The following is a 14574-nucleotide window of genomic DNA, read 5'->3' as shown; positions in this document are numbered from 1 at the left end:
TGTTATTGAAGTATATTTTGAAAATTTATGGTCTGTATTCACTTTAAACACAGTTATTTGATATCATGTGCTTCTTTGAAACTGACTTTTGGTTTATGTAACGACATTATTTGTAGTACAATTTTTAATTTATACCACATTCTATTTCATAAAAGATTACCCTGCTTGTTAAAGCAGATTTTGATAGCTTTTTGTAAATTTTGTTTAGAAATTGTAGCAAATGTTATATGTATTCTTTAGTTTATGGTCTATGTGACTTAAGTTTAGATTGGGTATAAGTACTCGGTAGCTCTTTAGTAGCACTTTAAACCATGAACTCTATAACTGCCCTCAAATTTGCAGATGCACAATGCTGACCAATTAGTTGAGTGGTGTTTAACGTGTATGGCTACAAACTACAACCACGTGTGTCATAAATTGTCCAAGCAATTGCGCTCATTACATCCAGAAAACCAAGCATATCTGAACAGGCATAGATGGCCACCAGTTTGGTAAGATTATTGTCCCTTTTATATGTTTAGCTATGAATTACTATACATATAATGTCTACTTTGCTATTTTTGCTTAAAGGTATTCTTTCTTTTATGCTTGAGCCAGAAATTGTAAATTTCAGGTAAGCAGTTCTTGTCAAAAAGTCATCCTAATATCATGAAGGCTACAGGTTGAAAATGATTTTGACGTAAATTGATGGAGATTATTCAGTATTGTAACAAATCAAGTAAATGCCTCATGGTATTTTGAGTAGAATTCCCATATGGAAAAATGTAACAAAATATAACTAAAATTTTTACTTAAAAAAAAAAAAAAAAAAGAATTGTTCTGTAATGAAAAATGTATGGTTTTTTACATATGAATTGTAGTCCGATATACACAGCTATTACAAAAAGTAATAAATTTCATAGGTGCACAGCAATACATCAGGTTAAAAATTTAATAACTCATTCTGGGAGTGAGCTCTCTATCTAGAGAGAGAAAATAAAAGACACCCTCAATTAAATATGGGTCAGATGATTTGAAGACTTTCTATAGGGAAGGCTGGATCATATCAGAATTCCTTCCCTCTCAAAAAAATTGAAATCCGAGATGTAAGAAAGGATCTGGAGCTAAAATGCATTATCCACTCCTTTGACCTTTTCTGAACTAGAGCTCACAATTAAAGCCTTTAATGATAATTTACATTACTGTATTACTCTTCTCTTCACAAATAAGATAGACGATTATATTCCGCACATTTCTTGACATTGACACTGGAAAGGTTTTGTGCCAATTTTTCTAACAAAAATGGAGGTTTGACGAAGAAAAATCTATTTGGCGAGGTACTTTGTGAAGCTAAAACACGGAATCCAATATGACATGAAATACCAAAGAAATGTTGTCTTCCCTGCTTATTTGCTTGTGTATCAACTTGCAAGGCATGGACTCGGTGTATATAGGGAAGACCTCATAAGTTTAGAGTCATTTGAACTTGCCACAGCTTCTCAGAAGCTGAAAGTTGTCTGCTATGAGTGACGTCATGCTTTCATGCATGGCGTCCCAGAAAGGAACCATCGCTCAACAGTCCTCGTTGGCTTACCTACCACACGACAAATCCTCAACCAACATTCAAGCTTTTGTCGTTAAAGTTTACACATTTCTTTGTGGGATAAGTTAGGTACCTGTATAGTTTTTTTCCTCCCTTTCATGCCTTAAGTATCGAATACAGTATAATCATGCATCTTGGTGCTGGCACTAGTAATTCTGTTTGTTTCTTGCCCTCCAAACATTAGTGTGTTGTGTTTCCTATAATTTTAGAAGTACTTTTACTATCCAAGACATTTTGTCTCTTAGTAACATTAAAGGGTGCTGATGATTGCCAGCACCATTTTGGTAACTTAATTCCATTATCAACGCTTTATCAATGCTTTAATTACCCTTATGAGTCTGGCTATAAAGAAGACATGGATATTATACAGTAGTAGGTTACTTGTAGGCAGTGAACAACTTTAGTTGAAAATAAAAAAAATTTTAATTCATAAATAATACATCGCTATTATTCGAGAAGCGAAGTTACATAGGCTATGCCATTCACGAGCTTCCACATCATTGCAGAACTATCGTGCTAGTTGTAAACAATGCAACTTACGATAAGTAAAGTGGTCCTGAACTCTAAAAATACCTTATAAACCTCTCGATTTCACTTTTTGGTTATGGTTAAGTATTGATTGTTAACACCATAAAGAACGGCTGTTATTTTAGTATCATTTAGTCTCCTAAGTCCTTGAGGCCTCAAAGACATGATTGGTATCAGACTAGTCTGTTACCATACCTCGTTATAATTCCATCCCTTAAGTACATCATTATAACCACAAAACTGATACCTTTATACTCTGGGTTTGCAAGCTAATATGTTATTTTGATTATAAAATAAATTTTTGAATATACTTACCCGGTGATTATATAGCTGCAACTCTGTTGCTCGACAGACAACTCTACGGTAAAAACTCGCCAGCGATCGCTACACAGGTTGCGGGTGTGCCCAACAGCGCCATCTGTCGCCCAGATACCCAGCTCTCAATGTAAACAGAGACTCAATTTTCTCCTCGTCCCACTGCGTCTCTATTGGGGAGGAAGGGAGGGTCATTTAATTTATAATCACCGGGTAAGTATATTCAAAAATTTATTTTATAATCAAAATAACATTTTTCAATATTTAACTTAGCCGGTGATTATATAGCTGATTCACACCCAGGGGGGTGGGTAGAGACCAGCAATATATGTTTACACTTTTATGAGCTAAGAGTTTTTATTTCATTTTAGAAGTTATCAAAATAACAAAAACAAAATAAATAGGTACCTGGTAAGGAAGTCGACTTGAACAATTACTCTGCCTTTTAAGTACGTCTTCCTTACGGAGCCTCGCGATCCTCTTAGGATGCTGATCGACCCCTAGGATCTGAAGTATCAAGGGTTGCAACCTATACAACAGGACCTCATCAAAACCCCTAATCTAGGCGCTCTCAAGAAATGACTTTGACCACCCGCCAAATCAACCAGGATGCGAAAGGCTTCTTATCCTTCCGGACAACCCAAAAAACAACAATAAAAACATTTCAAGAGAAAGATTAAAAGGGTATGGAATTAGGGAATTGTAGTGGTTGAGCCCTCACCCACTACTGCACTCGCTGCTACGAATGGTCCCAGTGTGTAGCAGTCCTCGTAAAGAGACTGGACATCCTTTAGATAAAAAGACGCAAACACTGACTTGCTTCTCCAATAGGTTGCGTCCATTATACTTTGCAGAGATATATTTTGCTTAAAGGCCACGGAAGTTGTTACAGCTCTAACTTCGTGCGTCTTCACCTTAAGCAAAGTTCGGTCTTCCTCACTCAGATGTGAATGAGCTTCTCGTATTAACAATCTGATAAAGTCTGACCAAGCATTCTTTGACATAGGCAAGGATGGTTTCTTAACTGAACACCATAAAGCTTCAGATTGGCCTTGTAAAGGTTTAGTACGCTTTAAATAGAACTTAAGAGCTCTAACAGGGCATAAGACTCTTTCTAGTTCATTGCCTACGATCTCCGATAAGCTGGGGATATCGAAAGATTTAGGCCAAGGCCGAGAAGGCAGCTCATTTTTGGCTAGAAAACCAAGTTGTAGCGAACAAGTGGCTTTTTCTGACGAAAATCCGATGTTCTTGCTGAAGGCATGAATCTCACTGACTCTTTTAGCCGAGGCTAAGCATACCAGGAAAAGAGTCTTAAGAGTGAGATCTTTCAGGGAGGCTGATTGTAACGGCTCCAACCTGTCTGACATGAAGAATCTTAGTACCACGTCTAAATTCCATCCAGGGGTAGCCAAACGACGCTCCTTGGTGGTCTCAAAAGACTTAAGGAGGTCTTGCAGATCTTTATGTTTGGAAAGATCTAAGCCTCTATGCCGGAAGACCGATGCCAACATGCTTCTGTAGCCCTTGATAGTGGGAGCTGAAAGGGATCGTCCTTTTCTCAGGTATAAGAGAAAAACAGCTATTTGAGCTACAGAGGTACTGGTCGAGGATACAGAAACTGACTTGCACCAGTCTCGGAAGACTTCCCACTTCGATTGGTAGACTCTAATGGAAGACGCTCTCCTTGCTCTAGCAATCGCACTGGCTGCTTCCTTCGAAAAGCCTCTAGCTCTCGAGAGTCTTTCGATAGTCTGAAGGCAGTCAGACGAAGAGCGTGGAGGCTTTGGAGTACCTTCTTTACGTGTGGCTGACGTAGAAGGTCTACCTTTAGAGGAAGACTACTGGGAACGTCTACTAACCATCGAAGTATCTCGGTGAACCATTCTCTCGCGGGCCAGAGGGAAGCAACTAACGTCAACCTTGTCCCTTCGTGAGAGGCGAACTTCTGCAGTACCTTGTTGACAATCTTGAACGGTGGGAATGCGTAGAGATCCAGATGTGACCAATCTAGGAGGAAAGCATCTATATGTATTGCTGCTGGGTCCGGGACAGGAGAGCAATAGATTGGAAGCCTCTTGGTCAGCGAGGTGCAAAGAGATCTATGGATGGTTTTACCCCAAGTGGCCCAAAGTCTCTTGCACACATCCTTGTGGAGGGTCCATTCGGTTGGAATTACTTGCCCTTTCCGACTGAGACAATCTGCTATGACGTTCAAGTCGCCTTGGATGAACCTCGTTACTAGGGAGATGTCTTGACCTTATGACCAGATGAGCAGGTCCCTTGCGATCTCGTACAACGTCAGTGAGTGGGTACCTCCTTGTTTGGAGATGTACGCCAAGGCCGTGGTGATGTCCGAGTTAACTTCCACCACTTTGCCTCGAAGGAGAGACTTGAAGCTTTTCAAGGCCAGATGTACTGCCAACAGCTCCTTGCAGTTGATATGCATGCTCCTCTGACTCGAGTTCCACAGTCCTGAGCATTCCCGACCGTCTAGTGTCGCGCCCCAGCCCACGTCTGATGTGTCCGAGAAGAGAACGTGGTTGGGAGTCTGAACAGCCAGGGGAAGACCCTCTCTTAGGTTGATATTGTCCTTCCACCAAGTCAGACAAGACTTTATCTTTTCGGAAACCGGGATCGAGACCGCTTCTAGCGTCTTGTCCTTTTTCCAGTGAAAAGCTAGATGGTATTGAAGAGGACGGAGGTGTAGTCTTCCTAGTGACACAAATTGTTCCACGAATGACAGCGTCCCTACCAGACTCATCCACAGCCTGACTGAGCAGCGTTCCTTCTTCAGCATCTTCTGGATGGATAGCAGGGCTTGATCTATTCTGGGGGCTGATCGTCTTGTTGTTCAGCAACGTCCTCATCAGAGGGTTCCTCATCCGAAAACTGATGAGGAAACGGCAACGGAGTGGGCAACGTCTAGCTTGCTGAGTCCGGTCGCACTGGTGCATGCGTGACGGAGCCGGACGCAACATCATGGAACTGCTGCACAGTCTGTGAACTGTCAACAACCATGGGTGCGCGAGGAAGCACAGCGTCAACCCGAGACTGTCTAGACTGTCTGGGTTGTGCAGTCAACACCCTACCGGGTTGCTGAGGTTAACGCACTGCGTCAAAACAAGTCACCTCTGCTGGTTGTTGAACGTCCTGAACGTCAACAACCACCTCCGAGCGTCGCTTAACGTCAACGTGCGGCTGGCAACCCACACTGGGTCGCATCGGTGGAGGAACCACCTCAACTGGCAGACGCGAGTAGGTTACCTCAGCGTCAACAGGGCGCACAACCGACCGGTTGGAAGGTTGTTGGCCAGAAGGTTCGGTAGCAACCTTCTCCGCATTAAAGTCCTCTATCAAGGACGCAAGCTTGGACTGCATGTCTTGCAGCAAAGCCCATTTAGGGTCTACGGGAGCAGGTGCGGCAACAGACGGGGTTAGCGACTGAGGCGGTACCGCTTACCATCCCTGAAAGCCTTGTTATGCATGACATAATTGTACAGCAAAACTTCAAAGGCTCGAAAACAGCTGTGAAGTTGACCTGTAAAAAACTTGGAGCGTCTCCTGGCCAGGCGCCAGGGAGAGACTACGAGAATTGAGAAGTCTATCTGGGCAGAGGCATGAACTCCCAAGCCGAGAACTTCTCTCGTGTCATATCAGACTCTCGCTCTATAAACCAGTTTAAAAGAAGGGAAAGCAAAGGCTGAATCCCCCAAACTCCTCCTGGTGAAAAACCAGTCGCCTAGCCAACGTAAAGCTCTCTAGGAGAGCGAGAGAGCACTAGCTTAAAAACAACGGCTTCGAAGTAGCTAGGCCTAGTGTAAGCTCTGACGTTTAGGCGAACGAGGAGCAGCAGTTACAAAAAGATCCGGACAAAGATCCTTAAAAAAAATCATCATGATTTAATTAAAGTCCATAGGGGGCTAAGCAGCTTTAGGCTCCTCTCCATCTGACAGAGTCCTCAAGGGAATATCAGTAGGAGGGGGAACAGCAACTTCCTCATCTACAGGAACCTTGTCCGATAAAAGCTGAGTCTCAAGCAAGGGAGAGACCTACCGTGGTGGCAATGCTTTACAAGCAGAGTCCACACTCACTGGTGCATTAGTAGCGGATCAGAACGCAACGTCATGTAACTGCTTGACAGTCTGTGAACTGTCAACAACTGAACTGTCAACCACAACAGGTGCGTGAGGACGCACAGCGTTCACTCGAGACTGCTTTGACTGCCTAGACTGAGCAGTCAAAACAATTCTAGAATGCGGAGGTTGACGCACGGCGTCAAAACAAGTCAACTCCGACTGTTAGTGAACGTCTTGAACGTCAACAGGAGCATCAGCAAGTGGCCTAACGTCCAAATGCGGCTGAAAAACCACACGAGACCGCATCGAGTGTGGTTCTAAACAACCTGACTGACGTGACTAAGCTACGCCAACGTCAACAGTAAGCACAAAGGAACGTTAGGTTGGCTGAAAGCCAGGATATCGATGAGATAAACGGCTAGACTCAACGGACTAATCGGCAGAATAGTCTTCCATAAGGGAGGCAAGCATATACTGCATGTCTTGCCATACAACCCATTAAGGATCAACGGAAATGGTTGTGGTAAGACACGAGGGTAACGTCTGTGACCGCAACACTTTGCCAACAAAAAAAGACTCTCGGAGTCTGTGTTACGCTTTTGTTAGACGGCGAGCAGTTATCCGATGACTGCATAGGGTCAGAGCTGTCCTAATGGTTGTAACCAGGACGCTGGACCTGTCCTGAAAGGACTGACTTTCGCTTAAGGGCTTCGAAACCTTGTGACAGGTTTCTTATGCGAAAAGCCTTCGGATGACGAGGAGAAACAACGTCTCTCTCGTCTTATGGTAGGGGAGATCTTGGCAAGATACACCCGATACCATAGAGGGAAAACGTCTGTTCGTTGATCAAGGCCTCTCGAACCCATAAGTCGTTTGACATTACTTCTCCCCTGGGCTTGGGAGCATGCAAGAGGTCCCGGACTAGGTGAACGACAGGCACGAACAGACGAACCCTCGGACGCAACACTGTAACACTTTGCGCATATCACTTTATCACTTCGATTTTCTGTTTTGCACTTATTTCACTGAAATCGAAACTTTTACTGATTTCTACCTGAAACACGCAATTCTACCCTTCATTAAACGGTAGTAATTGCGAAATCAGTCGTATAATGCAAGAGGTTGACGCACTGCGTCAACTCATTAATACCAGCAAAAAAAAAAAACAGAAAACATATTTTAAGATAAAATCAGTGGCTGGGAAAGAGACTAAACACTAGTTCATATAAACTACGTTTACAATCTCTCACCGCACATAGCCTGGGGACGAGAATAAAAAACTAAAAACGTTTTATCCTTCCTCCCCGTACAGAGACTAGGGACGAGAGTAACTCGAGAACAACGTTACCCGCTTGAACGGAACGTTTTCTCTCCTCTCTCTCCCTCCGTCTCTATCTCTCTCTCTCTTTCTCTCTTGATTTCGCACCTAAGAGAAGAGCCCAATTATATTTCGTCAAAAAAACATTTTATTTGACTAAAGGAAAAAACTGAAAGGTTTTTCAAATAAAAAGTTCCTTAAAAATAGAATTTAAAACATTTAAGCTAAGAAAGAATGAACAAAACGTCAGAATCGATTTATTCTTACTGCAAAGTGAAACCGTGATACACTCTCTCTCTATCGTAACGATAGAGCGCATGTTGAACGTCCTGAACGTCAACAACTGCGTAGCATAAAAAAACTAAACGTTAGTTCATCTTTGAAAACAGTACGAAGACTATCAAAGAAATTCTTTCATACAATATTACATTTAAAATGTTTTAAATCCTTACCTCTTTAAAAGCTAATTACGATATACTGTAAAGGGCTCAACGTTGATTAACTTCGGTTTCCAAGTTAGGACCGCCTACTCTCAGGAAAGGTCACATATAAACAAAACATTAAAATTTATTTTTATATGTTTATAATAAATGGAAAGTTAATCGAAGAGGCCTAATAAAGGCGGAGAGATCTAAAATATATAGAGGAAAATCTATAAATAATTTATAACATGATATTTACTAAAAGCCTAAACACACTTCCGTCTAAGGGAAGGGTCGGCCATTTAAAAGTGAAAGAAAGTCCATACTCTCTTTGTCACCATAATTAAATCTATCCAAAACGAGTTCAAGATTTAAGATGAAGATAAAACACCTGCATAGCGAAAGCTCAAAACTAGAATATAGTACTTCACCAAATAGATGTGAAAAACTCCAGTTTAGCAACAGCGAGTAAAGTACGTCTTGTCGACACCTCGACAGAGAGAAAAATTGAGTCTCTGTTTACATTGAGAGCTGGGTATCTGGGCGACAGATGGCGCTGTTGGGCACACCCGCAACCTGTGTAGCGATCGCTGGCGAGTTTTTACCGTAGAGTTGTCTGTCGAGCAACAGAGTTGCAGCTATATAATCACCGGCTAAGTTAAATATTGAAAAATACTAATTGCTATTTTGGGGTAATAATCTTGGAAGTGATTTTGAAATGCATTCCTTTGCAGCTAATTCCAGTGTTTTAGGAGGATGTATCTAAATAGAGAAGCCAGATTATTGAGGAAGTGATAACATTGTCACTTCAGGCTTTGTTTTTTTTCTATAGCCTATGTAGTAAGTTTTTTCTTATATAAGGATTTTTAATGCCAGTAACTCCTTTTGAGATAGGTTAGAAATTCATTTGGTTCTTTGTTCAAGGGCCTAACCTACTCCCTCAAGTGGTAACTAGTGGTTACCTACCAGTTCACAGTTCTTGCAGAGCTTAGAATTCGATATTTACTTTGTCCTTCAACAGTGATAACATCGGTCTCCCATATTTCAAGCCAATCTTTCAGATGCTTAGAATTTGGGAGGCTTTAATTAAAACTGAGATTGTAGTCTGGATCCGTATATCTCTCCTCTCTGTAATAAGTGCTTCCTAATCTCTACTTATCCCCTATGTGCCAAGATGTTAGTCTAGATATTTTAATTCTTTTCTCATGAAATAAGCTCTCTTATTATCATTCCAATCATTTGCCATGATTCAGCAGATGTTAAACAGGTTCAGTATTTCTGCAAACAGCATGATTATGCTAATAGCTTTGCAATAGTTGACAAATATGTGGCCCATGTTGTCAGTGTGTCCAAAAAGGTTGGCATACAAAGCCAATGTGTACAAACTATCTTTCTTATAGGCGATTCATCCAAATTCATCCGTGTTACATCTGATCAGATGGAGACTATGTACCGTATCCTAAGAAGCTGTGGGTTTCAGAAACCCTCTTAGACTGTCTGTTATAGGTTTTATAAGACAATCTACCAATATGCCATATCAGAGACAATGGAATGTTTATTTTGATTGGCTGAGAGTATGTCAATGACTAGGTCCAGCTTGGATATTGTTAAAATTTTACAATTCATTTTCTCTGATAAGAAACATTCCATTTTTACCAGTAAGGGAATAGAGAAAACCCTTTTTATTAACGTTTAGAAAGTTACTAATATGACTGTACAGGTAAATATCGAAATGATAAATTTAATTAAACTTGTTTTTTTTTCAATTCTAATTTTCATAAACAAGAATATTAATTGTTTCCAAGCATTTATGTAGCATGTACCTTTTTATTTGTTGATTTATTGACAGTAATGATTTCCCCCAGGTACCTGAAAGATTACGACTACTATGAACGCTGCTTAACAGAACGCCAAAGAGAAGAGAATCCAGTCAAGCCTCTCAAGAGGTCACGTAATACTGCAGGTTGTCTATGCTTCACATCCAAGAGTCGCAGGAATGCAGAGAAACAAAACTATCGCACAATGTAATTAAGTGTTTAATTCTTTATTCCATCCCATGGTTGCTTCTATACATTAGTAGTCTTAAGCACCCTTGTATGTGATGTTATCAATGAATCTGGGTGTGATACAAGATATTATATTGTCAGCTGTCTGGCTTGTTACAACACCCTAGTTCCTCTTAATCATAAAAGATTTGCAAAGAGGCGCAGCTGAAAAGAACTGCACTGATCATGCGGTGGCAACATCTTTTCAAAATGAATGTTTCGTTTCCGTCGGTAATCCGTGTATTGCATGAGCAACAAAGCTGCATCTTGTATCACTGCACCAGCTATATTGGCCAACAGCCTCATTGAACATTCTTTTATTTAGATTTTCCTTTGTTTGGAAATTAAAATTCTTTTATGTTGGAATATTAATCAACTTTTACTTAGCTTGTGTTGTTTGTAAAAAAAACTTTTGTTGATTCCATATTTTTGTTTTTCATAGTTCTTTTATTTGTTGATTGCATCAAATGCCCAGAAATGTGAATGCATTTTTTTTTATTTTATTAGAAGCATTTTTTTAGTGTTATATATAATTTAGCTTATGCTTTGTTTGTTGATCGTTTGTTGAGACGATGTCAATTTTATAGAAGCAGAAGGACGTGGGAAACCATAAACGGGTTACGTGCTTCTCTGAGCCGGGCCAGAAAATGGACGTCTACAGGGTCAAAGAACTGACAGGCAAGAGGCAGGCTCTGGCTACGACAGAAGCGAAGTCTGCTTCTCTGCTGTGTCATGCAATTCCTGGATCTGTTTGATATAAATCCAAAGACTTTCATTTCTGTAGAGTGACTGCAGCTGTGAGCTCCTTGCAGCCAGTTTTAGGCTAAAATTTCTTTCTCGGCTTGACGTCACATATATATCATGAAGGAATCTCCAATTCTATTTCTTCAAGGACTCAGAGCTGTTGAAGTTATTTTAGCTTATTAATGGCTAATTGTATAATGATATGTTTTCAAGCTCAATTTTGTTAGAACTTTTAAAACCAGTGCTATCATTTTGCAGGAACGTTGTTCTTCATATCACTGTATGCCACATAAAGTAATTTTATATGATTACCTTAATTTTTAGATTTTTATATTCAGACATATTAACACAAAGAGGTAAATGATAAATTTACCACCTTGTTTGGTGTCTTTCAGTGGTTGGCCTATATTAATGTTAAACTTTTGATTTTTTTTTTCATTGATGCTGGACTTGAAAGTCATTTTAGGTCAAGCTGAATATTTATTCTTGAACTGTAGTAGAGTGTTAGGGATTTAAAGATTCCAGGTGAGTTTGTAATTTAAAAACAGCAAAGACACAAATTTCTTTCGTACGCATTTGAATGAATAGTTGCACCAGTTGTGTGCTGTTTATCAAATGGAAATTTTATTGCTTTGTTTTGTCATAGTCACCTGTGAAGTCCACTGATATTCTTTTAATATTTTTTGCGATTCCTGCCAAATGTGCCGGGCCACGGAATCCAATGTCTATATTGTTTAGTCACATAAGGTGTTTCACACTAAATGAAGTGAACAAAATGTGCAGGTTTTTTATACATATCTTGGCATGGTAATTTTGACATACAATATTCTTTTTGCATTGCACAATACACATGACTTGCAATCATTTGAAACTCTTTTAGTTTTATTATTGTGGAAACAACTTATTGACATACAGTTATTGGGTTTCTAAGTGGTCACCTTTTAGCAATGTGATTATGTAAAAGATTAGACATTTTTACTGATATAAGTAATCAGCACAAGCATTCTATTTGCAAGTGAATGGGGGTGTTCTTTAAAGAAAGACTTTTTTTTTTTTCAATAAGCGGGCTAAATCGCTACGATTTAAAATGACAAATTTGTACAAAGTGCAAATAATTTCATTGCTAGAGTCTCTCTCTTTAGTATCAAGGTTTGGTATCTCAAAAATAAAAATTTTCTTTTAGATATTTTTTAGTTTTTGTTAACATTCGTTGATAATGAAAATTTTGAAGTACTGTACACTTTCTTACATGCTTAAATGCTTGATTGAATATTTTAAATATATTATTAAATTATAAACAAATGTTTAAAAAATTCTATCTGTTTTCACCTTTATTGGTAAATAATTAAAAAGCCTTTTTTTCTTGTGACTTATGTTCCTAAGAAGGCAGTTACATGTTAAGTTTGTAACTGCGTCTAAGCAAATTGTCTTTCGTCACTGGAAAGATTTATATTTTCATCCCCCTTTCTTTTCTACCCCCATTCACCATTTTGATATTACATTTGAGCAATGTAGAGTAATTTTGATTTTTTTTTCTTACATACTATACTTGCAATTTTCCTTTATTATATCTGTGGCTTGCTGGGAGACAGAAAAACTCCTCAGACGTAGGGAGTTGTCAATACAGTATATCTTTTGTGTGGTTTACTTTTGCATGGTTTTGAAGCCAGGAATCGTTTCCCACCACAGACATGTGATACTGCCTGGACCAGTTTCTTGTGTGTATGACTAGAATGTGCAAATAGAGTACTGTACAGTCATGTCGACTATTCTGCGTATGTGTGCCGAATCCAAACCTTTTTATACCACTCATTATGATTGTCATAAATTTTTGTATACCATTCATATGTCATTCTAGAATTATTCTTAAGTATTTGCTTTTGCTACATGTTGACCATTTTTATAAAACATCTTTCACTTGGTATCATGATTCATGTGCTGAACCACATTTTCATTATTTTGCTGATTTAAGGAGGTTTGGAATCCCATTTCATATACCAGTTAGTGTTATAAACACAACTTGTATAATGTTGATTTCACCCTGTGAAGAACAGTGAGGCTTTGTACTTTTCTAAAGATGTAATTTAGCCATCACCTTGAATGTTTGAAGTCAATTTGTCCCGTTTTTATTATATGTGTGGAGACGAGACAGGTGCCGCTGAGGTTGCAGAAATTGTAGTTCTTGAATATGCTGACACCTCACTGTCCAATGCAGAGCTTCATTTGAAAGACTTATCTTTTTAAAATACCAGAAAAATTTTGCATACTGTAGCATCATTATTTTGGAAGAAGTACTTCTAGCAGTAAAGAATTAGAACAATGTGCTCAAGTAATGTATATTGTAAGTGCAGTGTTTTGGAGTATGAACTTGGCGATGTAGTTCAGGAGTATGAACTTGGCAATGTAGTTCAAAGTAATATCGATACATTTAGTTCTATGTTGAAGTGGCTTGTAGAGAGATAGAGAAAAACAGTTGAAGCTTAAAAACAAAAGAAATTGAATTCTGAAAGGAGACTTTCTTGTGGCTGGAATATGTTTATATATAGTAATTATTCCGGCATGGAAGAAGCAAGATGTTCTTTTTCATTTGGTGCCAGTAAAAGAAAAGTTACAGAGTAACTGAGAGAAGTGAAACCTTTTAAAGATCAGAGTTTGATCCGGAAATAATCGTCACAAAAGATCTGGCAGGTAAGGAGCATTATTGCAACGGGCAATATTTTTCATGGGATTGTGTGTGAAAATGCTGTTAAAAAGTCATTGATAGCCAATCGGTAACTTTAGCGAATATAGAAAGTCATTTCAAGACAAAGTTTTAGTTTATGAAAGATATTTTTTAATTTTTCTCAGCTTATATTTTTATCACTGTAAACATTATTAATGACATCTATTTAATTATGTCATTTGTTGACATGTATTTCATGGTGCCAGTTGCTGTTCCCTGTTGCTCAGTCAATTAGTTTTAGGGAATTCTCCAATTTACTCGGTAACCCCCCCGCCAGACGAGCATAGAACATTCACCTCATTTGTATGGTTGTTAAATGCTCCTCTGCTATTCTGGTTCATAATTTTCACTCTGTGGTAGATTGTATAACCCTGTTCAAACCATTTATCTTTAGTTCTTTTGCTTTATTGTCTTTTATAATTTAGATGTACATTTTCAGTTTTTATTGTATTTGTTGTAGTTTTTAATACATTTTGATAATCATGGAATCTTTTGTTCTCATTTATTTTTTTATCCTTGATTTCTCTGGCCCCCCTTGCTTTTAGTTACTTATCAGTACCAAGGTAATATCATTAGTTTTTTTATCAGATTATGTAGTAGGGAACTGAATAATTTTATACTATATTTTGAGGGTTAATGTTTCATTTAGTAAGATGACCAGCAAATCTTCAGCTTATGTTAGTCTTCCTCTAGTATCTATCTCCCAAGGGGCTTCCTGTAAATACCAAATAGTCATGGCATGACTTTTGATAATTCTTGCTCCTGCTACACTTCAATAGGAACAGTTTTTGCCAAGTATTCTCAAACAGTGGACTCTGG

General features: G+C 38.9%; 1 protein-coding gene across 5 annotated transcripts in view; it reads left to right on the top strand.

Annotated features, from left to right (window-relative positions):
* RhoBTB (Rho-related BTB domain containing) overlaps positions 1-14243 on the top strand; it is a 152819-nt gene extending 138576 nt beyond the window's left edge. For 4 of the 5 annotated variants that reach the window (XM_068389557.1, XM_068389556.1, XM_068389551.1 and 1 more), the window contains exons 13-15: positions 343-491; positions 10110-10268; positions 10877-14243. In XM_068389557.1, coding sequence (XP_068245658.1) covers positions 343-491; positions 10110-10268; positions 10877-10964 — 396 coding nt within the window. In that variant the 3' untranslated portion in view covers positions 10965-14243. The remainder of the gene's footprint in view (positions 1-342; positions 492-10109; positions 10269-10876) is intronic. The other variant, XM_068389553.1, reaches the window with a different exon arrangement.
* The last annotated feature ends 331 nt before the right edge of the window (positions 14244-14574 follow it).

The sequence above is a fragment of the Palaemon carinicauda genome, chromosome 16 (genome assembly GCF_036898095.1).
Source record: "Palaemon carinicauda isolate YSFRI2023 chromosome 16, ASM3689809v2, whole genome shotgun sequence".
NCBI lineage: Eukaryota > Metazoa > Arthropoda > Malacostraca > Decapoda > Palaemonidae > Palaemon > Palaemon carinicauda.
The sequence above is the reverse complement of the archived record's forward strand: the minus strand, read 5'-3'. Positions and strand labels throughout refer to the sequence as shown.